The 24601-nt window shown below is 46.4% G+C and overlaps 1 protein-coding gene across 1 annotated transcript in view; it reads right to left on the reverse strand.

Moving 5' to 3' along the window:
• LOC146060116 (putative ATP-dependent RNA helicase DDX60) overlaps positions 1–24105 on the reverse strand; it is a 370150-nt gene extending 346045 nt beyond the window's left edge. The window contains exons 1-3 of the mRNA XM_083173025.1: positions 24011–24105; positions 18308–18408; positions 761–944 (exon numbers count right to left, since the gene is read on the reverse strand). Coding sequence (XP_083029151.1) covers positions 761–923 — 163 coding nt within the window. The 5' untranslated portion in view covers positions 924–944; positions 18308–18408; positions 24011–24105. The remainder of the gene's footprint in view (positions 1–760; positions 945–18307; positions 18409–24010) is intronic.
• Between the last annotated feature and the right edge of the window lie 496 nt (positions 24106–24601).

Genomic DNA, 24601 nt, shown 5'->3' on the forward strand with positions numbered 1-24601 from the left:
GGAAATGCGAGGATGCAGTGTTTCCCTGATAACATGTTGCATTTTTTTTTGCTGGAAATGTTACAGTTGATTACAGTGTTTTTCTGGAAATGCTACAGTATGTTACAGTGTTTTTCTGGAAATGCTAAGTTACAGTGGTTCCCTGGAAATTATATGTTACAGTGTTCCCCTGGAAATGCTATGTCACTGGGACACCTTCACAAAGCTTCTGCTTTGACTGCCCAGGCCCTAGTCTGTGTTGTGGAGTCTGGATGCGGCAGTGATGGTGGCACCTTTGTGACATTGCACACTGTGATGCCACTTGATGTGAAGGAGGCATTGAATATCAGTGAATATGTGGTGTAGGGAGGCATAGGAAAGTCTTCCACTGCACCACCATGATAACCATCTATGGGGGGTAATCAATTCCCAACGCTATTCCTTATAGGGGAAATAGTGGCAAATGCCTATTCAATGCTTTCATTTCAAACAGCATTGAAGGCTGAGCTCAACAAAACAGATTTGACTTTTAAACCAGCCAGATCCGTTTTGTCGGAAACAGCTGCGCATTGTCAAATGCCACTCGGCAGGCAGAACATTGAATTCTGCCTGTTGATAAACTGTCGAGCTGACCAAAAATAGGATTCCGACTGTTAGAATGTTCCAACAGTCAGAATGCAGTATTGAATACACCCCTATATCTATGTTAAAATAAACAGAAAATAATTTGACCTATCATTTGCAACAATAGAAGACAAATGTAAATAACTAAAAACAGCACCTGTAGGCTTCTGTCTTTTTTTAGTGGTCTCAAAAGTTCCAAGGTCAGCAGATTTAGAACTTCCATCTTCTAGTTCTTCTTCGGATGACCTACTATCTGCAGAACATGCTCCAATGTCATCAACTGTTATAATGCCCTCTGGGTCAGATCCTCCTGAGGCCATGATGGATATTTGAAAATATTTCTGTGTAGTAGAAAAAAAATTGAAAATTAGGTCATAGGTCCCATATTAGTATTTTGGAAATGATCAGGGTTGTGGCAAACAATGTATTAAAAAAAATTGCATTTTCATTTGCTTGTATTAATAGACATATTGAACTGCATTGTGTAATTCCTGTCATCCTGTCATTTATTAATTGCATTTACTGTAGGTACCAAAATGTTACTGGATCACAGAAACTAAATTTAAAAAAAAAATTGTTTATTTTTAACTGCAAATTTGACACTGAAAGCAAGTGTCTGGTCCCAAATACTTGTATAATCTAGTCTTCTTGCTAGTTAATATTATTATTAGCTAAGGGTGAGGCAGGAAGGCCCTTCCCATAAGAATTACTTACTAAGGGAAAACAGATGCTGATTAATGTGGGTTGTTAGATGGGGGGTTGGTACAGTAAAATATGAAAAAGTTCAGATTCTTTAATAAATATTATGTTTTAATGGCATGTTTAAAGCCTTGGAGACAGATAAAGTGGATGGAGATGGAATACCAACTATTGAGCCTCTAACTGCTTTTTACAGGCTCTGTGTGAGACTGACAATTTTGAGCTAGTTGGTTGGTACTTTGGGCCTTATTCTAGTATGCTGCAAGGATCGCAGCTTACCCAGCGACTGAGACGTCACCCCGCCGAATACACGTCCGTCCGTGCCCCCCCCCCCCCACTACCGATTCCCCTTGTTACCATGCGAGGGGATGTGTAACACATCCCCTCCCATGACTCCGATACAGGTGAAATCATTCAATTGTCACCAACCATCAAATGATTTCTTCTGGCTTTGCAAATAGAAGTCAGTGGGAATAAAATGACTTATTTGCAAGTGCCAGGATGAAGACGGAGCAAGCAGCTGACGTCCTGTTACATCAGCCACCTGCCCCCGTACAAATAGTCCCACCCATTTACCCATGGGAATGCCCAGTGTTTTTATGGGGATGCCCATAACATTCTGGGCATCTCTTAATTCTGGCTGCCCCCAGCTCCCCTCGATCCTTGTGTCAGTGTAAGCATATGTCCTGTTTATGTGTCCATGTGTCAGCATCTGTGTGTCCCTGTGGCATCATCTCTAAGTGTGTCAGTGTCCATGTGTCAGAGTCTGTCCGTTTGTCAATATTCATGTCAGTGTCTGTCTGTGTGTCAACATCTGTCAGTCTATTCATGTGTCAGTGTCCATGTGCCAGCATCTGTGTGTCAGTGTATGTGTGTTAATGTGTCAGTGGCTGTCTGTGTGTCATTCTCGGCATCTGTCAGTTTGTCCATATGTCAGCCTGTACATATGTCAGCATCTGTGTATCAGCACTCACGTGTCAGTGTCTGCCAGTGTGTCAGCATCTCTAAATGTGTCAGCATCTGTCTGTGTCAGCATTTGTGTATCTGTCTGTGTGTCAGCATCTGTCTGTCAGTGTGTTAGTCTCTCTGTGCATCTGCATCCGTGTATCAGTGTGTATGCATGTGTGTCAACATGACTTCCCCAGTCTGCCTTACTGCCACTGTCATCTTAAGGTCATGCCAATTTTTTTAGTAGCCACTCCTAGGATGGACGCTAAATAAATCCCTCAAATATATACATTTTTCATAGACGACGAGGACTGCACAATGCAGGAATAGGCATGACCAACAGCTAAAGTTGTAGGTGACCAGCTGTGTCTACATCTGCTCCAATCCCAGCCAGGCCACACATGGTCCCAACTGCCCTGACCCATTCCTCCTCATGCCACATTTGACTTTCTTCCCCTACATGCTCCCTGTCTAACCAACTGTTCACTTCCCCGCTCCTGCCTGCATGTATTTGCTGACCGTCAGCTCCCAGTCAGTGCCTACTGTTCAGTCCATACTTGGAGAAGCTGAATGCAGGTGAGCTTCAGTGGGGGTAATATGCTTCTGTGTGCCCAGCCCCCCCCCCCCCCCGGCTCATTGCTCACTCTATCTCTCTCTCCACCCCCAGTAGCGCACGCAAGGGGGGTTTCTGAGTACCCAGAAACCCCCTTAGGAGTCTAAGAGCCCTAGGCAGAAAGCTGAGGGTCCCCTCTTTCCATTGGTATAAGAATTTTAAAAATCGGCCCTTGGGAACCGGAGATTTCTGACTTCAAAACAGCGGTCCCCATCCAAGCCTATTAATTGCTCTTCCCAGTCAGATATTTCAGGTTCTGTCTGACTTAGAGTTTTTCTGAGGATATATTCCAAAAGCTGGGACTCTCCCCCTTTGATGAACACTAGTAGCTTGTCTCTACTGTTCCCAGAACCAGAGATATCCGCCTTCGAGCAGCTGGTTACTGCTCCAGCTCCACACACCTGGTATGTAGTTTTATATACTCGTTGACAGTTTGCTCTGCCTCCTGAACTCTGATACCCTACTCCCCAATACCATTTTTAATTCCATTAAAATCTAAGAAATATATTTCCGGGAACTGGAGATATCTGCAGTCAAGCAAGCTGTCCTCCCACAAGAAAATTATGAATAATAAGCCCACTCCACTATACACCCCTCCTCTGCATATTAAACATCCTCTACCACCCTGGAAGTTATGTATCAGGGCCCCTTCATTCAGCCCAATGCCCCCTTCTCCCACCCCTTCTCCCACCATCTGTGCAGTAAAGGGGTAATTTGTGGAAATTACTGATCCAGGCTCTACATGCTTAGTGGTTGATATAATAACCCCTACCACCCGAGGGACAACAAAGCTTCCCCCACCCCTACCGCTGGATTATCGGTGGGGGCCCCAATACATTACTATGCCCAGGGGTCTAAACTGCTGTTGACACCCTTGTATGTATATATGTTATTACCCCTGATGAAGGCTGGCATGCTGCCGGCTGAAACAGCTGTCGGGACTACAGACAGACTGATAACCAACATGACCTGTTGAAATACATCGTTTTTTGTTTCACCAAAATCGTGAGTGCTGGTTTTCTTTTCCTACCAAGGATTAAGTGTTGCTGTATGTATGTATGTATATGAATGTATATGTATATGTGTGTGTGTATATATATATATATATATATATATATATATATATATGTATACACATACATACATACATATATATATATATATATATATATATATATATGTGGTTTTTTTATTATTATTATTATTTATATACATTTGGTCTAATTATAATACTTTAACTGACCCGGCATATACTGGGTCACCTAAGTGTCCATCTGGAAACCCCCTTCTGAAAATCCTGCGTTTGCCCCTGACCCCCACCCCATCCAGAGTGGCCCACACAACTTATAGTAAGTGTCACCACTACTTTGGACATTGTGTATAAGGGGTATTATTGTGCTTAATATTAAAAAGGATACCACCGTGTGTGGTAATGTGAATAATGTAGACTACTATGTGGTGTATTGTGAATAAGATTGTGTTACTGTATGGTGTAATTATTAAACATGGGTACTAGTGTGGCCATGTTTCTTGTGAGATCAAGCTCTTTTTTTTCTGTGCGCGCTGAAAGGCATATGAAGGCACAGAAATATAATATCGCAGGTGAGCACCAAACACCCTAGCACCGGCCCTGACTGACAGTTTGGGAGATGGAAAGTAAGCCAGGCTGTGGCGGTATTACAGTATACTGTAAGCCGGAACCAAGCCCCTTGCACCATTACATCCTATCACCAGCGTAGCAGCCTCATTCTCACCATGCCCAACCATTTAAAACACTTTGCTCAGCAACTGACCATTGTAGTTGCCACATATATCCTTACTGTATGTCTAGTACTGTGCCATCTGCTACATCTTTGTGCAGAGTTTACTATACTCATGTCTTTTGCATTGGCTTATGTGCCTTAATAAATTATACTGGATGATTTTTATGTGAAACAAGTGTAGGTGTCAGCTGTGTGTATGTATAGTAAATGTATGTGTCGACTGTGTGTATGTATAGAAAGTGTATGTGTCGGCTGTGACAGTCGTTTGGGGTGTAAATGATTGTTTCTGCAAGGTTACAGCCCTTTTGCAAGATCACGCCCTTTCAGGTGAGGCCACACTTTCTTTCTTTGGCGCCCCAAATTTTTTTAAATGTATAAAGAGGGGGGGTGGTGCATTTTTACATGTTTGCAGTAGGAACCAAATAGTCTAGAAACAGCCCTGTATGCAACACCACAGGAGCCCCATAGTATTAAAAAATACATATAAATTAACTTACAGCATCTACAAAACCCCCCGTCAATCATGTTACTAGCGCCTTGTAAGAAGAAAAAACTGGGTACTCTTTACCTAGAACGGCGCCCGCGATTGTAATCGCTGGCGTCGGGGGTAAAAAATCGCGGGCATCGCGGGTCCATAAAAACGGGTGCGACGCGATGCCCGCGATGCCCGCGATTTTCCCATAGGGATCAATGTTAAAACGGTGATTGGACGCGATTTTACTGTTAAATGCCTCAATGCCCGCGATTTGGCCATAGGAAACAATGTTAAATGGGCCACAGAGCCCTAATAGTGCCCTTGAACTCTGAAATGGCCCCCACAATTTTAACAATTGTCAACCCGAAGCGTGGCGAGCGCAGCGAGCCCACGAGGGGCGGCGGTACGCGTCCTCCGACCTTTTCATACCCCACTATCCACGTCGGCGTGGAGTTGAGAATAAAATAGTGTGGCGAGCGCAGCGAGCCACCGAGCCCGAAGCTGCGCTCGCCACGCTTCGGGCTCGGTGGCTCGCTGCGCTCGCCACACTATTCTATTCTCAACTCCACGCCGACGTGGATAGTGGGGTATATAAAAGGTCAGAGGACGCGTACCGCCGCCGCTCGCCACGCTTCGGGTTGACGTTGATCGTGGGGTGGCGTTTTGTGGGGGCCATTTCAGACTTCACGGTGACTATTTGGGCTCTGTGGCCCATTTAACATTGTTTCCTATGTAAAAATCGCGGGCATTGAGGCATTGAACACTAAAATCGCGTCCAATCTCATTTTTAACATTGGCCCCTATGAGAAATCGCGGCCATCGCGGCCATCGCATCGCACCCGATTTTTAGTGCATTCGATGGTCGCAATGGTCGCGATAGGCGCCATTCTAGGTAAAGAGTACCAAAAACTGCTGAAGACGCTCGTAACCTGACCTAGCTCATGCGCATTGTGGACAATGCAAAAAACATCGGACAGCAGACAAATTCGGACCTTTGTGAACAGGTCTGAATCGGCCTTAATGTTTTAGAGTCAGACTGGGCCATGAAGGGCCCACTGGGGAATGAAGTTATAGGAAACCATTTTAGGGGTGTGGTCAGTCCCCAAGGGGGTTGAAGGGGGGGGGGTTGCTAGCTGCCACATATGTTTGGCTAACAATTAGAGAGTAAATAGAATAGAAAGAGACAGTAAATACTGCTAGTGCATGCATAATAAAGTACCAGATTTATGACAGCAATGTACTGTAGAAAATACACCACAGACCTGTGCAGTATAATGAAACATATGTATAATGTATAATTCATGTGAACAGTCTGCAACCTGGGGACTGAATCTGATTCACTTGCAATAGCAAAGTTTCTTTAATAGACACTGCTGGTGGGGCAGAAGTAACATGTGCTGAGAGAAAGTTAGATTTGGTGGGATTTGTACTTCAAACTGATATCTATAGTATATTGCAGTGTAAAAATAAAGCAGCCAGTATTTACTCTGCACAGAAACAAAATAACACCCAAATCTAACTATCTCTGCACATGTTACATCTGCCCCCCCTCCCCCCGCAGTGCACATGGTTTTGTCCATTAAAGAGAGAATTTGCTTTTGCAATTGAACCAGAATTAGGCCCCTAATCCTTATAATTCATACTTGCCGGCTTTCTGGCTGCCCTTTCCGGGAGAGGGCAGCCAGCTCAGGGGGGGGGGGGCCGCCGGCAGAGCCGGACCTAGCCTAAATGACGCCACTAGTTCCACCTATGACCCTGCTCCCCTTTCCCAGCACCATCAACCCTCATCATAGCAGTCATCATTTTGGTGCTCCTACCCGCAATATTTTAAATAGAAACAGTGCACATATTCGGTGCGCAGCCCAAACAGGGGTGTGTTCTTGCTGGGAAGGGGCATGGCCACCCAATAGTACCCCCAGGGGCGGATTGGGGACTAAAAGTGGCCCTGGAAAATTTCTGAAAGTGGCCTCATGTGGGCGGCAACAAATCAATAAAGGGAGGAGCCAACATAACAGTAGGCGGGATTATTATATCACTATACATAGATACATTGTTGACAGGCAAAATGAATGCCATACCCCGTAATACCCATTACACATCATGTCATGGCTTTACAAATTTTCGCAAAGTAGGGACAACAGGGATAGTGCGCCAAAAATTCACACCGTAATGCCTATAACACGTCACACACCCATTACATAGTATACCACATGCAACGATGGCCTGCCAGGCTTGCTGGTGGTAGCCCCCCCCAACTAACGATTACACTACGGCTAGTGCCGTACAAGAACCGTTGTTAGTGTTACCTATGATTTTAATGCTAGCCAACAAAGCAATTTATTGCAGACTTTTTTTTAACTGTAATCCTGTATTAAAACATACATCGCTCTCATACATACTCCGCCACTCTCATACATACATACATACATACATACATACATACTTTACACCGTTCTAATACATACTCCGCCACTCTCATACATACACCAATCTCATACATACACCACTGTCTTACATACAACACCGCCACTCTCATCCATACTGTTCCCATTCATCCCATCCCTCCCTTACGCTAGTGCACACACCGTAATCCTGTATTAATGCACATACATGCAGCCCTGGCAGAGAGACAATAATTTTGCATATTCAGTGATGCTGGGCTGCTGGCAGTGCTGTTACATACAGTTAGTTGATGCCACAACCACTGAACTGCTGAGAGTAGTCTTCTGCTGCTGTGAGCAGACTCAGGGCAGGACAGCAGGAGCCATGACTGAGGACTCCAACTGCTGCACAACACAGGCTTCTCCCGTTCTCCTCCTCCCACCCGGCCCCAGCCTCTTGTAATGTGCGCGGTGACGTCATGACGCCCCAACGCACATATAATCACAGACTCAGAGTGAGACTGTCAGTCCAGAGTCCGCTGCCCCGCCTCCTCCCGGTGCATTCCCCGGCGAACAGTGGAACAGTACCCTGCCTGCTACTTGATGCGTCCTCTCTCCAAGCGGCTACTGTCCTGACTCTCTAGGCCATGTTATGTTAAATAGAATAAAAATGAGTCCCCGGCCCAGCCGTCGCCGATCAGTGCTGTCCACTGCACTGCCCTCTCCAGAGGCGGATCAAGCGAGTTGTGGGCCCAGGTACAAAAATATGGTTTGGGCCCCCCCAAACACACACAAAAAAAACCCCCACATTGTGGTTTGTTTTGTTTACTTCAAATTTAAAGCCCATTACACACTGTAGTGCTCATTACATATTCACACACTGTAATGACCATTACACATTCACACCGTGATGCCCATTACACATTATACCGCACACCGTAGTGCCTATTCCATATTATGCCGCAAACAGTAATGCCCATTACACATTGTTACACACCATAATGCAAATTAAACATTATACTGCACACCGTAGTGCCCATTCCATATTATGCTGCACACCATAATACCTATGACATATTATGCTACACACCATAATGCCCATTATATATTATGCCACACACTGTAGCATCCATTACAAATTCACACACTGTAATGCAAATTACACATGATACCGCACACCGTATTGCCCATTACATATTATGCAGCACACAATAATGCCCATGACATTATGCCACACAACGTAATGCCCATTACACATCATAGTACCCATTCCATATTATGTTGCACACCATAATGCCCATGACATATTATGCCTCACACTGTAATTCCCATTACGCTGCACATTGTAATGCCCATTACATTGCAAACCATAATGCCCATTACACATTATGCTACTGTAATGCTTCACTTATACAGTTAGCACCTAATGCCCCCATTCTACACACAATGTCCCCAGTAGTGTCCATTATACAGAATGCCCCCAGTTTAGTCCATGATACATAATGCCACCAGTAGTGCCCCTTACAATAGTAATGCTTACTTTTTTGCAGGCTGGTATCAGGCATTCATGGAAGGAGAGAAGTCCAGAGCTGACACTGGGTCCTTTGCTCTGCTGGTGGTAGGGAGCTTCAGCTTCATGACTTGGATGGAGAGGGGGGCAACATCATGGCTAGTCAGGGGGGGGGGGGGGGAGGGGAGCGGCAGGCTCTTGGCTGGCTCTGTGGGGACAGGGGGAGAGGAGCGGCAGCTGCATTAGCGTGTCGGCGGGACAGGGGCAGAGGAGCAGCAGCTTCATGACTCCTCCTCCTCAACATGGACCATGCTGCCAATAATCAATAATTCCATGATCACATAATGTATAAATTAAAAATATGAGTCCCCACAGTGCAATGCTACTATATGCGGCCCCGCCTCCTCCTGCCCTCTGTTCTCCGAGTGACTGAGTCCCGGAGAACAGCGGGTGGGAGGATGCGGCCCACATACAGTAGTGTGCGCTGCTGCCACCCATCAGGGACTCATTTTTATTTTATAGATTTATGTGATCATGCATTATTGATTATTGGCAGCATGGTCCATGTTGTGGAGGAGGGGCAATGCAGTGGACAGCGCCGCTCTGAGAGAGCCTCAGATAGAACAGTGGGCAGGAGGAGGCGGGGCCACTAGCTCTGACTGCAGCCACCCACCTCCAGTGACGCCACCTGCCACTGAGTGGCTGAGCAGCACCTCTGCCCCGTCACTATATTTGTGTCAGTGTGCGTATGCGCAACTTGCAGCGGCCACACTAGTGTCGGTCTCCCGGGAAAGTTCCCGGTAGATATAATGGCCAATCTGCCCCTGCCAGGGGTTCCATGCTCGTTGCCAGGGGTGATTACATGCTTCAGGGGGAAGATCTTTTCATTGCAGGGGGGATCAGCGCCGCGTCTCTGACAAAAGATGGCCACCGTAGCAAAGGAGACAGCCGCTAGAGGTGCAGGAGTACTTCTAGCATCTCTTCTCTGTGGTGATGGCCATTTTTGGAGGGGCACAGGGTCTCTGTAATGCTCTTAGAGACTCCACACCGCCTCAACGCCACTCCGTCCCCCCACCGCACGCCCCCCACATTAACATTTTTAATCACAGATAAACCGAGATGTACTAAGCCTTGAAAAGTGATAAAATGGAGAGTGAAAAACCACCAACCAATCAGCTCCTACCTATCATTTTTCAAACACAGCATGGAGTATGGCAGTTGAGAGATGATTGGCTGGTGGTTTATCACTTTCTATTTTATCACTTTTGAAGCTTAGTACATCTGGCCCAATGTGCTTTCGCACTAATATATATATATATATATATATATATATATATATATATATATTATATATATATATATATATATATATATATATTTATACACATACAAATCCAATCCCCAGCAGGGGAATAATGGCACTCAGGAGACGTTCAATCACAGAAGATCATATATATTAAATATGGGGGAGAACGTTTCGTCAGCTCCAACCTACAGCAATATATACACAATAAAAGTGCACACATATATACTTACACACAAGCACCTTCCGACACTCAGGACACGCCAGGCGCACCCCTCCGTCATGGCCGGAAGCTGTCATCCTTGCCTGCTTCCGCCCAGACACGCAGCTGGTTGCTTGGCAACTCAATGCATGCGTGTCACGGATGCGGAGAGACAGGCTGACAACGCTCACTAGACACATGCGGCAGAGATCACGCTGTGTGTCCCAGGTGTCGGTATAGCAAAAAATGCATACTGTCACTAGACACAAAATAGCTCCATACCATAGAGCGCTAAGATCCGCTGTAGTCGCGGGAATGCCATTAGGGAACTCAGGACACAAAAGTGTTCCCGTAGTCCCCCCCAGGGCAATCACCTTGACCTTACCGCAGATCAGCACCATAATGATGGGCATTTTATTGCATCCAATTGACAGCACTGCTGGGGATTGGATTTGTATGTATTTCTTCGGGCACCGGGAGCAAGTTGTTCCATTATTAAGAGAATGCCGTCAGTTTTGAATGCCACCTATAGTGCTGATGAGGGTGAGAAGGAGCTGGGAGAGGGGTAGAGGGGAAGAGGGGGCGTGCCATGGTTTAAAAGAATTGCCAGGCATCACTTTAACTCCCCTCTCTTCCCTCCAAGGACAGACAGGTCTATTTCTCACCTGCTTTGGAAGTTGTGGATCTCCTCTACTCCAGCAGGCTCCGGCAGTGGTGGTGGCAGGTGTACTGTGTCCGGCAATGGCGGATCTAAGCCCCTGGCTTCAGCAGTTGCCGTGGTGTGTAAACTGCATCCCTGCATTGCTTTAAAGAACACAGATAGCATCCATTAACCATGGCCATATATGCACTCACTAATGGTGCGTACACACGGGGGCGATTATTGCAAATATCGCTGGAAATATGGTCACTGAGCGACCATATTGCCAGCGATGGGAGTGTGCACCGGCGATATATCGCCGGGTGCGCGCTCCCGTTTTCTGCCCAAAGTGATCGCTGCTCGCAGGAACATGCTCCTGCGACCAGCTGATTTCCACTGCCGGGCTCCCCCAGCAGTTTCTTTTTCATCAGCGACCATCTCTGGTCGCTGATGCAAACGGGACACCGAGCGATATATCGCCCCGTGTGTACAGGGCTTTACTGTCCACTTGCCCCCATGTATGTACCAAACATCAGACCTACTGGGCACAATTATCTCTTCCTCCTTACCCCAGTGGGCAGTTAGTGCAGAGAGAGAGACACTGAGCCTTATTCTAATCGGCTCGGTACGGCCCGCGTGCGGCCGTACCGCCGATGTTTTCTCTCTGCACATGCGCAGAGGTCACTCTGCGCATGTGCAGGGGAATTCTCCGTGTTAAAAATTTAGACGCCGCAAAGGGGGCGTATAGGGGCGTGAGGGGCTTCATCCCCTCATTTCCCTATGTGTACGCCCCGCGTTTCATGGGCGTTCCCATGCAAACGCGGGGCGTACGCATGGTAATGAGGGCATGACGCCACTCATGGGGGCGGAAAGCTGACGTCGCCGGATGTCAGCTTTCAGCCCCCATACAAGCTACCACACGGACGATTGTCCGTGTGGTCTCAGCTTGCGGGAGCTGCCGCGGCGTGCGGTCCTGCCTTCGATGGTCGTCGACCATCGAATGCAGGGGGCAGCTCCCAGCATGGTGGAGGCGTACGCCTCCACCATTTTCGTGCGGTTCGCCAGCCGTCCGTGTACGGACGGCCGTGGCGAACCGTATGGTGGGCGGGGATTCGTCTGGTGCGGTCGGAGCCGCATATGCGGCTCGACCGCACCAACCAGAATAAGGGAGAGAGGAGAGAGCGAGAGAGAGAGAGAAGATAGAGAGAGGAGAGAGCGAGAGAGAGAGAGAACAGATAGATAGATAGATAGAGAGAAGGGGCACAGGGAGAGGTGTACCTAGTAAGTAAGCAGCGGGTCCCCCTGTCCACAGCACTGGCAGCAGTAAGGTCTCAGCCTCAGTGCTGGTGGCGTCAGGGTCCTGACCTAGGCTGCGGTGGGAGAAGGGTCTCAGCCTCAGCGCTGACATCAGGGTCCCGGTGCACTCCACCGATGGTAGTTCCACCTAGCAGCAGAGCGCACAGAGCATCCCATGTGGACGGCGACGTGCACGCCGCATCAGCAGGACAGTGATCCGGACGGCCCTGCCATCTTGCCCGGCCTCCTGCGTAGTGACAGGAGCAGCTCGGTTTCACACATGCCCCGCATCCTGCATGCTGCTATTAGCCACTGAAGGGGTGGGGACTCGGGAGGTCAAAGCCTTCAGCGTGGCAATAAAAAAAGAAAGCAGTGCTCGAAGAAGTGGCGGTATACCATACCGGTGTATACCGGCCCACTTTGAGCACTTATGTATACGGAAGGTGAGGAGCACCCATGGGGATCCTGGCAGCGCCGCAGCAGCGGATATGCAGTCAGCAGCGGGGGTCCTTGCGGCAGATAAGAACTAGTAGCAGTATTAATACCTCTGCTAGTTCCCATCTTCCGCAGGGACCCCCGCTGCTAACGGCATATCCGCTGCTGGGACCCTGCTGTGGCGCTGCCAGGACCCCCTGCGGCGAAGCCAGGACTGGGGGGAGCACCCCCCGGCAAAAATGTAAGCCTGTGCCCCTGTGTGTGTGTGTATGTATATATATATATATATATATATGTATATATATATATATATATATATAATACAGAATTGTCGGCGGCACTCAGGAAAAAAATACACGACACACAGCCAGGACTTTGCCAACGTTTCAATGCTGGTGCATTTTCGTCAGGGCGATACAAAGTAAATAAAAATAACTCACCATTTATGTGCTCACACACCCACACCACAGCGTCTGTAGAAGCCGCGCGCCAGCGTGGCCACGCTGGCTGTTCATGATGACGTCACCGCAGTGCACCCATCACCATGGTTACATACAAGCTATGGAACAAACATAATGTATTTAACGGCAAACATATAATAATGTACAAATGTATACAAAGGCACGGAGATCAATATCCATAATATAATGAATCAAATTTACAGGAAACAATTGAGACCCAAAGTTTCATTCAGACCGTTTGGTCTTAGCGTGTTAAGCAAAAAGATCCATCTGGATTCCCGTTGTAAAAGCAGCTTTGATCTGTTACCCCCTCTGGTAAGTGGGGGAACATGATCGATAATTTTATGGGACAGCGCAGTGGGTGAATGACCCATCTGCACATAATGCCGGGCGACTGGCTGTTCACTGTCACCCTTTAAAACTGCTGCCCGTATTGCCTGGCGATGTTGGGCCATTCTAGTTTTGAACTGACAGTCGGTTTTACCAACATAATATTTACCACACGGGCATATAAGGACATATATCACGAATTTTGTGGTGCATGTCAACCTATAGTTAATTTGAAACTTTTTGTTGGTAGTAGGATGTTTAATAAAATCTCCCACCGACATGTACCCACAAGTGGTACAGCCGGTACATTTAACACAACCCTTCTTAGGAGCCCCGAAGAAGGGAGTAATGCTGGATTTTTCAAAATCAGTGACGTCACTGTGTACCAGGTAGTCACGGAGATTTCTCCCACGTGAATAGCTGGTAACCAGTTTTTTGTTAAACAGGCCGGGCAGATCTGAATCTTCACGTACAATTGGCCAATATTGTTTGACAGCTTTTTTGGCTATACTGCTACTGGTGTTATATTTGTTTGGCCAAAAAATGTCATTTTTATGAGCAGACTTAGGTTTACGTTTAAGGGTCTTAGAGCGGGGAATTGCCAAAACCTTCTGTTTGGTTAATAGCAGTTGATGTCGATCATAACCCCTGTCGATGAATTTAGAGATCATCCTGTCCATCTGAACCTCTAAGTCTACTGGGTCACTGCAAATGCGGCGGACACGTAACAGCTGTGAGTATGGCAGACCCCTAACCACAGCTGGAGGATGGAAACTGGTGGGGCTCAACAGCATGTTACGGTCCGTCGGCTTAACATACAGGGAGGTATTTACAATGCCTTCTGTCAAGGAAATACGGACATCTAGGAAATCGATGGAAGAAAAAGACCAAGAGTGAGTGAGTTTGACAGGACTGTTGCTGGAATTCTGATTAGAGATGACATCCGCCAACGTATCAGGTGTGCCGCTCCACAATAGTAGCATGTCATCTATATAGCGCGCGTAATAAAACACGCTGCTATAGATGTCAGGATTGGAGAAAAAAATGTCATGTTCCACCGCCATCATATAAGCGTTCGCGTACGATGGGGCCACAGAGGACCCCATCGCACACCCCGCCACCTGTAGATAGTACCGACCATCATAAAAAAAATAATTTTTAGTCAGCACCATCTCAAGTAAATGGCAAAAAAATTCAACCGGTGGTCCATTGTAATAAATACTATTAGAAATGAGTTTGCGTGTAGCGGCAATACCTTCTACGTGAGGAATGCAGGTGTATAACGAGCTCACATCAATACTACTCAGCACACACTTATCAGGAACATTGGTTAATTTTTGTAAGGCCAGCAACAAAGCTGTGGTATCCTGTAGGCTGTATGGGCAGCAGTTTTAAAGGGTGACAGTGAACAGCCAGTCGCCCGGCATTATGCGCAGATGGGTCATTCACCCACTGCGCTGTCCCATAAAATTATCGATCATGTTCCCCCACTTACCAGAGGGGGTAACAGATCAAAGCTGCTTTTACAACGGGAATCCAGATGGATCTTTTTGCTTAACACGCTAAGACCAAACGGTCTGAATGAAACTTTGGGTCTCAATTGTTTCCTGTAAATTTGATTCATTATATTATGGATATTGATCTCCGTGCCTTTGTATACATTTGTACATTATTATATGTTTGCCGTTAAATACATTATGTTTGTTCCATAGCTTGTATGTAACCATGGTGATGGGTGCACTGCGGTGACGTCATCATGAACAGCCAGCGTGGCCACGCTGGCGCGCGGCTTCTACAGACGCTGTGGTGTGGGTGTGTGAGCACATAAATGGTGAGTTATTTTTATTTACTTTGTATCGCCCTGACGAAAATGCACCAGCATTGAAACGTTGGCAAAGTCCTGGCTGTGTGTCGTGTATTTTTTTCCTGAGTGCCGCCGACAATTCTGTATTGCATGAGGAGACACTGGTTGTGTAGTCCTGATTCACGGAAGGCAACGGGAGCAGTAACCTGCAGATTTATTAGCGAGTGCCAGAACAATTGGACATATATATATATATATATATATATATATATATATATATATATATACACACACACATACACACATACACACATACACACACACACAAGGTATATATATACACACACACACTTATATATGCACATACACACACAATTTGGCACTCAGAGCAGCAGAATTTATGTTTGCTCAGAGCAGTGACCAGACGATTTACATAATTAGGCCCCTCCCCCCACGGCGTTTTACCGCGATTTGCGGGGCTGTACTGTAGGAATTTAGGAAGACAGAGACAACACTCTGTTACCCCTTTCCTTACCTTCTCTGCCTGCAGGGACTTCTCTGCTCCTCCAGCTGCTGTATTTCACGGAGGGCTCCATTCCTGCTATGCCCAGTCCCCCGCTGTCATCCGATGAGCTGCTGCTGCTGCTGCTGGAGTTACTGTAGCTCTGGCTCCAGCTGGCCTCCTTTCGCTCCTTCGCTGTATGCGGGGACCAGGAGGAGGAGCAGCTTAGAGCAGCACACTCGTCTCACTGCTGGAGCCGGGGAACTGCTTCCGGGCGCGGCCACTGCTACCCATAACTCCGCAGTGGCCGGCCCCTTGTTTCCTGCCATGGCCCGACCTATTACCTTAGCGAAGGGGCATTACAGTGGGGGATATATTTTCTGTTATTCGGGTGACCTGGATTCAGAGCCACCTGCAGCTTTCGGCCTCAGGGTTGGCCGGCCTCCCGGGAAACTTCCCGGTAAGTTTAATGGCCAATCCGCCCCTGAGTACCCCCAATTCAAATTATGCTACACAGTAGTGCCACTTTATTCACATTATATCATGCGATGGTGTCCCTTATTCACGTTACATCACACAGTAGTACCACTTTACCTTATGTACATTACTCCTCACATTATTCACGTTATACCCTTAGAAAAAAATCCTGAGAAAATATTGTATTTTAAGCACCTCCATGGCCACACTGCAACCCAGCACAAAGCAGTGTGTGCTGGGCAGAGGAGAAGAGCTGCAGCTGCTGCTGTCACTTAAGGGGAGGGGGCCTGGGGCCTCCACTGGGCCCTTCCATCAGACTTTGGCCTGGGTAATTTGTGCCCCCTACCCCTTTCTCTCGGCACCCCTGATAATACCACACAGTAATGCCCCTTACACATGACACACATTATTAATGTCCTTATAACCATAATGCCCCTAACACATTATGCCAACCTTTATTAATGTCCTTCATACACATAATGACACACATAATGCCCCTTACACATATGTTGCACATTATTAATGCCCTTATACACATGACACACATAATGCCCATTACACATATGCTGAACATTGCACAAGCAACCCACCCGCAGACAGCACTCGCACAGCCGCTAACACTGTGGCCTCTACCTCTGCTTGGATACAGATGTTTCCTCATACATCTTGCCTCAATAGGCCATGCAGCTCCTGGCCAGTCCTGCTAACGTTGGGTGCCTTTTTTGCTGAAAATTCGTCTTATTTGCATTGTTATGACCAGCACACACAAGGAGCTTCCGATGATTAAAATGATATGCGGCATGCCTATATTCTGTGTGTGACTGTGGCTGTACCTGCATACGGAATGCTATGTTACAGTGATTTCCATGAATACACTATTTCATCTGCAGATACAACCTCACTCACACACAGAATACAGGCATGCTGCATATCATTTTAATCAGCAGAAGCTGCTGATGCCCCTAGGCATTCCAATTGCCCTAGGCAATTGCCTAGTTTGTCTATGCCTAAGGCCGGCTCTGGGCGCCGGGAGTAAAAAGGGGTGGGGAGGGGTCAGAGCCGCACTGACAGCTACTTGTTGGGGGCATGGCCAGAGCGATAGCGCCGTTTTAGCCACGCCCCCCCGACGTGCAATGCCGTTTTTTATGGAATTGCACTGCAGTGGGTGGGGCTAAAATAGCGCTATTCGCGTCCTTTGACCCATAGATCCTCCCTGCCGAGGGGGGGTCGCGGGTGCCGGCGGGGTTCGCGGGAGCCAGGCACTTTTGCGGGAGGGTTGTCCCTCTTTCAGGGGGGCCGGGAGGGGGATCCGATTTCCGGGACCCTCCCGCCCATTCCGGGAGGGTAGGCAACCCTGTTATAATTGGAGGACACCCCCCCCACCACCCCTTCCCAGGCAATGGAGCCCATCAGGGGTTTCCCTGTGCTCAACACTGTGTTGCCCTATACAGATGGAGCGCCGCTCGCTCTTCAGGGGCTGGCACTTCCATCGCCAGCCACCACCATCCGCCAGCTCCCACCAGGAGGCACGCACGCACAAGATGCTCGTGCGCCCTATATGGCGACGGAGCTCCCAGCCGCTGTACGCTGCCTCCTCCGCCGCCACCGACGGTCCCCATCACCGCCCGAAACCCCCCCCAACCCCTGTCCCACCTCCCAGCCGCCAAGAGACTGGGATGCACGTGCACATTAGACACATGCGCGTCCCAGTTTTATGGAGTCCCTCTCCGCCGGCTCTCGCCAGCGGGGACGTTCTGGCGAGGTCCCAGCAGGCATGAGAGGGGCTCCATCTGTATATTCAGAAGTTGGTATCCAAAACTGCTACCTTATTTAAGAGACTAAACACAAATAATAAAGTTACTCACAAAAAAACATAGAAGAAGGAATCTTCTGCAAAGTGGCCTTGGCCTCACTCTTCAAACATACATGGTTTAACAGCCACAAAATTTTACATGGAAAAGGAATTCTGGAGACAGAAAAATAAAGTTTTATTTTAGATAGCATAGCTATTATACTTGAACATAACTTTTAAAATTAGAGTGGTTATTTTTACAAACTGTTATGGGCACACATTTTGCCCCCAGTTATACAATTCTTTGTATTGGGTATTAGGAAAATTACCAACTCGCAGAATAATCCTTGTCTAACCCACCCATATTAACACTTGGAAATGATACATTGGAGAAACATTTTTAAAGTTTTTAAATTTTGATGCTTTGAACCACAGCTTTAAACCTTTTTTTCTAGACCATGATATTTATGTTTTACAGTAACAATATGATTGAGAAAAAAAAGCCAGTTAAAAAAACACTATAATAATAATTATGTTACTCGGCTTTGATTTGATTTATTTGACGTCTTTCAATAAAACCATTTATTTACAGGTATCATTGCTTTTACACCATATTGTATACAAAGTTTATATACATTTAAGCATTATTATACATTAGTACCATAAATGATCAATATATTAGAGGTGTATACTATTTACAGTTTATCCATATTACTGTAAATATGTCCTCCTACTGTTTAAATTCACATACTTTATTGTATCAGTATCTAAAATCATTTGTATTCATATTCTACAAGTAATTTATCCATGTAAGTATTTATAAATCTGCTTTACTATATTTATTTACTGCTTTCAGATGCTATAGTTCAGGGGTGGCAAACCCATCTGAGACAAAGAGCCCCAACATTGTTTCTGTTAAGACAAAGAGTCGCAACCATTCAGAAATGGGCGTGGCCTAGCTCCCAGAAGGCCACGCCCCATTTTTAAATGGGTTGTGGCTTAGAATGATATTTGTAGGAACATGACTTGACAATGAGGGCACAGCCGGGCAGTTACCAAGCGGGTGCCCTACAGCACCCTACAAAGTCCCCAAGATGGTGTCCGGGTAGCAACGTATGCACCACAGTGAGGTAGCAGAGCACAGGCAGGGCCCCCCTCCCTAAAGTACATCATCAGTAGCAGGGCAGCAGCTGCTGAAGTGTTCATGGCAGAGATCAGAGATCAGCACTAAACTACTACTACTTTATAATAACAGGATACCACAGGCTAGCCCGCCACTGGTGCCAGCCCTTGGCGATATATATATATATATATATATATATATATATCTATATCCTGACCTAAAGCAAAAAAACCCAGGTAAGCAGAGAACACCCTCCCTGGATATTCTCCCCTCCCCGTACACACAAACACCTCTAGCTTATATAATTATATGCATTATATTTTGAACATACACTTTACTTGAATTAGTCGAGAAGGGCTCAGGATGGCAGGAGGCTGGGCGACGAAGAAGCAAACGGTTTGCTGCAAACCAAAGGAGAGAGAGGAATGCGTACGCCGACTGCGCAGTGATACAATTGTGCCGTGCACACTGTTCCTAGTTTGACTATGCATGCGCTGGCTTACGTCGCCCGCGGCTCGTCGTCACACATGACAGCCCGGCGCTGCAGACAGAGCCGCACATCAAAGGGAGGGAGCCGCTGAGCATCCTATGAAGGTATGATAGCTCCCGAGCCGCACATAAAGCAGAGAAGAGCCGCATGCGGCGCGGGAGCCGCGGGTTGGCCACCGCTGCTATATTTCTTTGCTTACACCTCTATTTAGTACACCACCTTATTCATAATAATTGACCCCAATACCACAGCCCACACTGTTATCACTTGAACTGCATCTATAGTGTAGTTTGTACCCAATTTCTTTTGATTTTGATAAAAGATTATTAAATCCCCACTTATTTTTACTCATCCCTCGACTTCCCCCCTTTTTCCTCCTTAAGGTGCAAACACACTAGACATTTTTGGCCAGTGTGCATGCCGAGCAATGCTTTTAAAATTGCTTGCCGATAAATCACTCAGAGCATACACACTGAGCGATTTTCACCTGGTCCAGCGATGGAGACTGTAGAAAGTGGTTCACTCGGCCTGTAAAACCGGCTGACGGATGGTGGCAGCTAGCGATGATGCGGGAGCACACATCAGCACTCACCGCTCATCATCTGGCCATACACACTTGAAGAATTTGAGCTCAAACTGAGCCACTTTGAGCTTAACATCTCCTAATATGTATGGGTCTTTATACTGTTTACAGTTCCATACATATTCTGAGCCAGAGCACACAATGTACATGTGTAACCATGTTGACTTTTAGTCTAGGGTAAACTGTTTGTCTTCTATGTATATGTGTGTTATATAGCTCTATATCTGTTTTATAAGAATGTCTCTGTATCTTTGTAGGGACCATTGTTCCTACATAGACTAGTAGCTATAGTGTGTTAATCAGAATTTAGACTGCCATTGTGTTACAGGAGAAGCCAGACAATACCGTTATTTGATGTAAACATATACAGGTTTACAGAGCTCAAGTACTGTAGAATCTTGTCCAAGTTCAAATATACTAAACATTTGACAAGATTCACCACAATTCTAAGTACACAGACATGAACGGAATATTTGACCTAAATTAGAATTCTATACAGCAATGGGTTTGTCAATAGGCATTCATTAATCAAGGTCTCCAAGTTAATGTATATGTGGATATGATCCCTTGACAACCACCCAGGATTTAGTTTAAATACAGGGTCACTGCAGACTGATTTGGAGCTTCCATTGGACCTAAGATTGAGGACAGGGTGCTTGTGACTGACCACAGATCCAGGACTACACAGTGAGAGGAGGCTCCCTGGAAATACACCCTATGTTTGGACTCTCTTGTTTGGACTGGCTATCTCTTGTAACTGCCTTTGAGGAACGTGGTATAAGTATAATTTCTTGTTTGTTAATGATTTTGTAAATAAATAATTGTTAAACTGTATTGAGGTGTCCCTGATTCTCACTATACTTCCGATACAATAGTTCCACATGGGAACAACATGTCAGAGCTTCAAAGTCTCTAACTGTCTGGCGAACCAGTAACTGTGATGTCATCACATGCCCAGACTGACTGAACTACAGAATCTCTGCCTTTCTTAAACACTGCTGGAAATTACAGTTTGCCAGTAACATTACTACAAACAAACATTGCTAAGGAATGTGTCAAGTCTGAAACGGGTGGTTGTCAAATGGGGGTGACACCAATCCTACTGATGCCACTAATACCCCTTTCACACTGCAGCTATAACATGGTAAATTGCTGATTTTGAACCTTTTCAAAACATTTATAGATGCAGTGTGAAAGTGCCAGTTTTAAATTACCGGTTCAAGAGAACCGGTAATTCAAAACGGTTAAAAAGAAGGGAGGAAAAACAGAAAAAAGCAGCGCTAACATTTAATAATGAGTGAATCAAATTCTTAAAATTTTAATGATTTCATTTTCAACCATGAATAGTATAACATTTCATGCATATGGCAAGCACATATACATATCACAACAATATAGCATGTAAAATACAAAAAATAGTGTACACTGTAAAAAAAAATATGAATAAAAATATTGTTTAAAAAATAAATTTGGATGACCAGATCTCACGTGTATGGGGCAATCCCCTTACGTGGTGGAGGAGCAATAGATCCCACACTGTCCGCACTATATAGTAGTCAGACAAGATGGATGGAGTCAGAGAACGGCAGTTTGTAATCCTGTGGGCACACCGAGGGAGTGGCTGATGTTTGGTAGCCTACCTTCAACCTCGTGGCCGTGAATGTCCAGGTTTGTTGAATTGAGCCGGAGACTTCCGATGTTTTTAGGGGGCGCAGTGGTCAGATGATTGAGCAGGTAGGTCCTCCAAACAATATCCAGGATCTGGCATCCAGCAGTACCAATGCGTTTTGCTGTTCCAACGTCAGCTTTGTCAAGGTAATCTATTGCTCCTCCACCCCGTAAGGGGATTGCCCCATACACGTGAGATCTGGTCATCCAAATTTCTTTTTTAAACAATATTTTTATTCATATTTTTTGTTTACAGTGTACACTTTTTTTTGTATTTTACATGCTATATTGTTGTGATATGTATATGTGCTTGCCATATGCATGAAATGTTATACTTTTTAATGGTTGAAAATGAAATCATTTAAATTTTAAGGATTTGATTCACTCAGTATTAAATGTGAGCGCTGCTTTTTTTCTGTTTTTCCTTCCTTCAATTTTTGTGGAGACTGACCCTCTCCACCTAAGCAGCTGCTCTAATTGATAAAGCTTCTCAATTGCAAGCGCTCCTGGGGTTAACACTTTGTGTGCTAACCCACTCTTTGAACAGCTGGTTAAAAAGAAGGGTCCTACACGGTTCAGACCCGTTATTTCTGCAGTGTGAACGGGTCTGAACCGGTATTTCGGACCCTACACACTGGACTCCCCTCCCCTGGTACCTGGCCAGCGGGATCTCGCGCCCCCCCCCCCACCCTCGCACCTTGCAATATGGGTCCCCCCCTCTTCCCCTGGAACCGCGGCGTCTCCCACACCCTCCCCAGGTACCTCTAATGCTGGGGAGACAGCAGGAAGATGGCGTTCCTGGGCCCGATGACAGCCGGGGTCTCGGAGGGGAAGTCCGTCTGCAAAGGCTCGTCCGCAGCGATCGTCCGGTTCCCACATCACCCCCTGCCTGCGGCCAGCTTGGCCAGGGAGGTGATGTCCAGCCGGTCCTACTGGAGTCTCCATCAGAGAGGCATGGGTGGGGGTGGCCCGGAAGCTGGGGGGACCCGAGCAGTAGCCGCTCCGGGAGCTTTCCCAACAGGCCTCCACAAATCATCCATGCTGCATGGCCCCAGCTCCCGCAGATCGGGGGTGAAGGCAGCGGCCGCACAGAGAGTTCAGAAAGGGGTAGTGACTGCACTGCTGCAGGCAGACATGCAAGAGCAGGTGCTCTGGGTGACCCGCTGCTCCTGTAATTCCACCGTGTGCTGCTGGCGATGCTGCTGCAGGCGGGTGAGTGGGGCTTCTGCCCAGGGAAGGGGAGGGAGGTAGGTGCTGGATGTGTGCTGCATTACGGGGTACGGTGGGGGGCTGTTACTTTGGCTGCCGCCTCCGGGTTACCCCCTGAGCATTGCAGCTCTAATGCCCGACAGTGGGGTACCTTTGCTTTGGTGAGTGTGCAGTGTGCGCTGGCAAGCACCAGGGGAGGGGGGGCACTTGCCAGTACCATACCTCCCAACATGACCCTCTCCAGGAGGGACAGAATGCTCTGTTTCTGGACTTTCCTCTTAATTTATGTATTACCATCACCTGTGCTGAAACACCTTTCTTATCAATTAAGTTTAAAACAGGTAATGGCAATCATAAATTAAGATGGAAGTCCAGAAACAGAGCATTCTGCCACTCCTGGAGAGGGTCATGTTGGGAGCTATGGAGTACCAGGGGAGGGGTGGTATATTACTGGTTAATTACCGTGTACCTTTCACAACGGGTTCAATGTGAAAGGCACAAAAACGGTAATAAACCAGTAATATACCGTTTACAACAAACAATGTGAAAGGGGTTAAACTTGCTCTGACCCGGTTAAAGAAACGTTTAAAAAACTGGGTCAAAGCAGGTTTTGCAATGTGAAAACAGCATACTGTAAGTATTAAAAAATATTTTCTAAGCAAATACATAGTAAACGTGTCCAAATATTATTAGTGGTACTTACCTTTTCTCTTTGTACAGCTTAATGTCAATTACAGTCAGCTGATAACAAGTAAAGTGGTGTGCTCCTTCCCCAGTGTTTCTATGACTGAACAGTTCTCTATGCTCTGTGTGCAATCCACAAATAAAGGGGTGTGTCATGTAGCAGTCAGACTCACATTAGTTTCGTTTCTCTGTCTGATACCAAAATAACTTTCATTTCTAAACAGTTGTTCCCTAGAGGACTTTGGACCTGGCAACTCAGTACATATACTATGCTCTGTAGCACCACCAGGAAAATGTAGAAAGCTTTAGAAATAATATTTGTAATGCCCAGCCTTGTATTCGTATATAGTTTTTTCACAGTTTCCTTGTATCTTGGCTTTATTACAGATCATGTATACAAGGTACTGGAAGTGCAGGCATTTTGCACTGTCACAGGGGGAAGATAGAAAAGAAAATATTTTATTTTTTGCGACAGTGCAGAGAGGATATTTCCTTAATAGAACATGGAAGGAATTTTTACCTCTGTCCCTAATTACACTCCAATCAGTGAAGAGGAAACACTGTAGCCACAGACTTTTATTTAAAATGCATACCTCCCAACTGTCCCGAT

This window comes from Crinia signifera, chromosome 1, assembly GCF_055691185.1.
Source record: "Crinia signifera chromosome 1, ASM5569118v1, whole genome shotgun sequence".
Taxonomy (NCBI): Eukaryota; Metazoa; Chordata; class Amphibia; order Anura; family Myobatrachidae; genus Crinia; species Crinia signifera.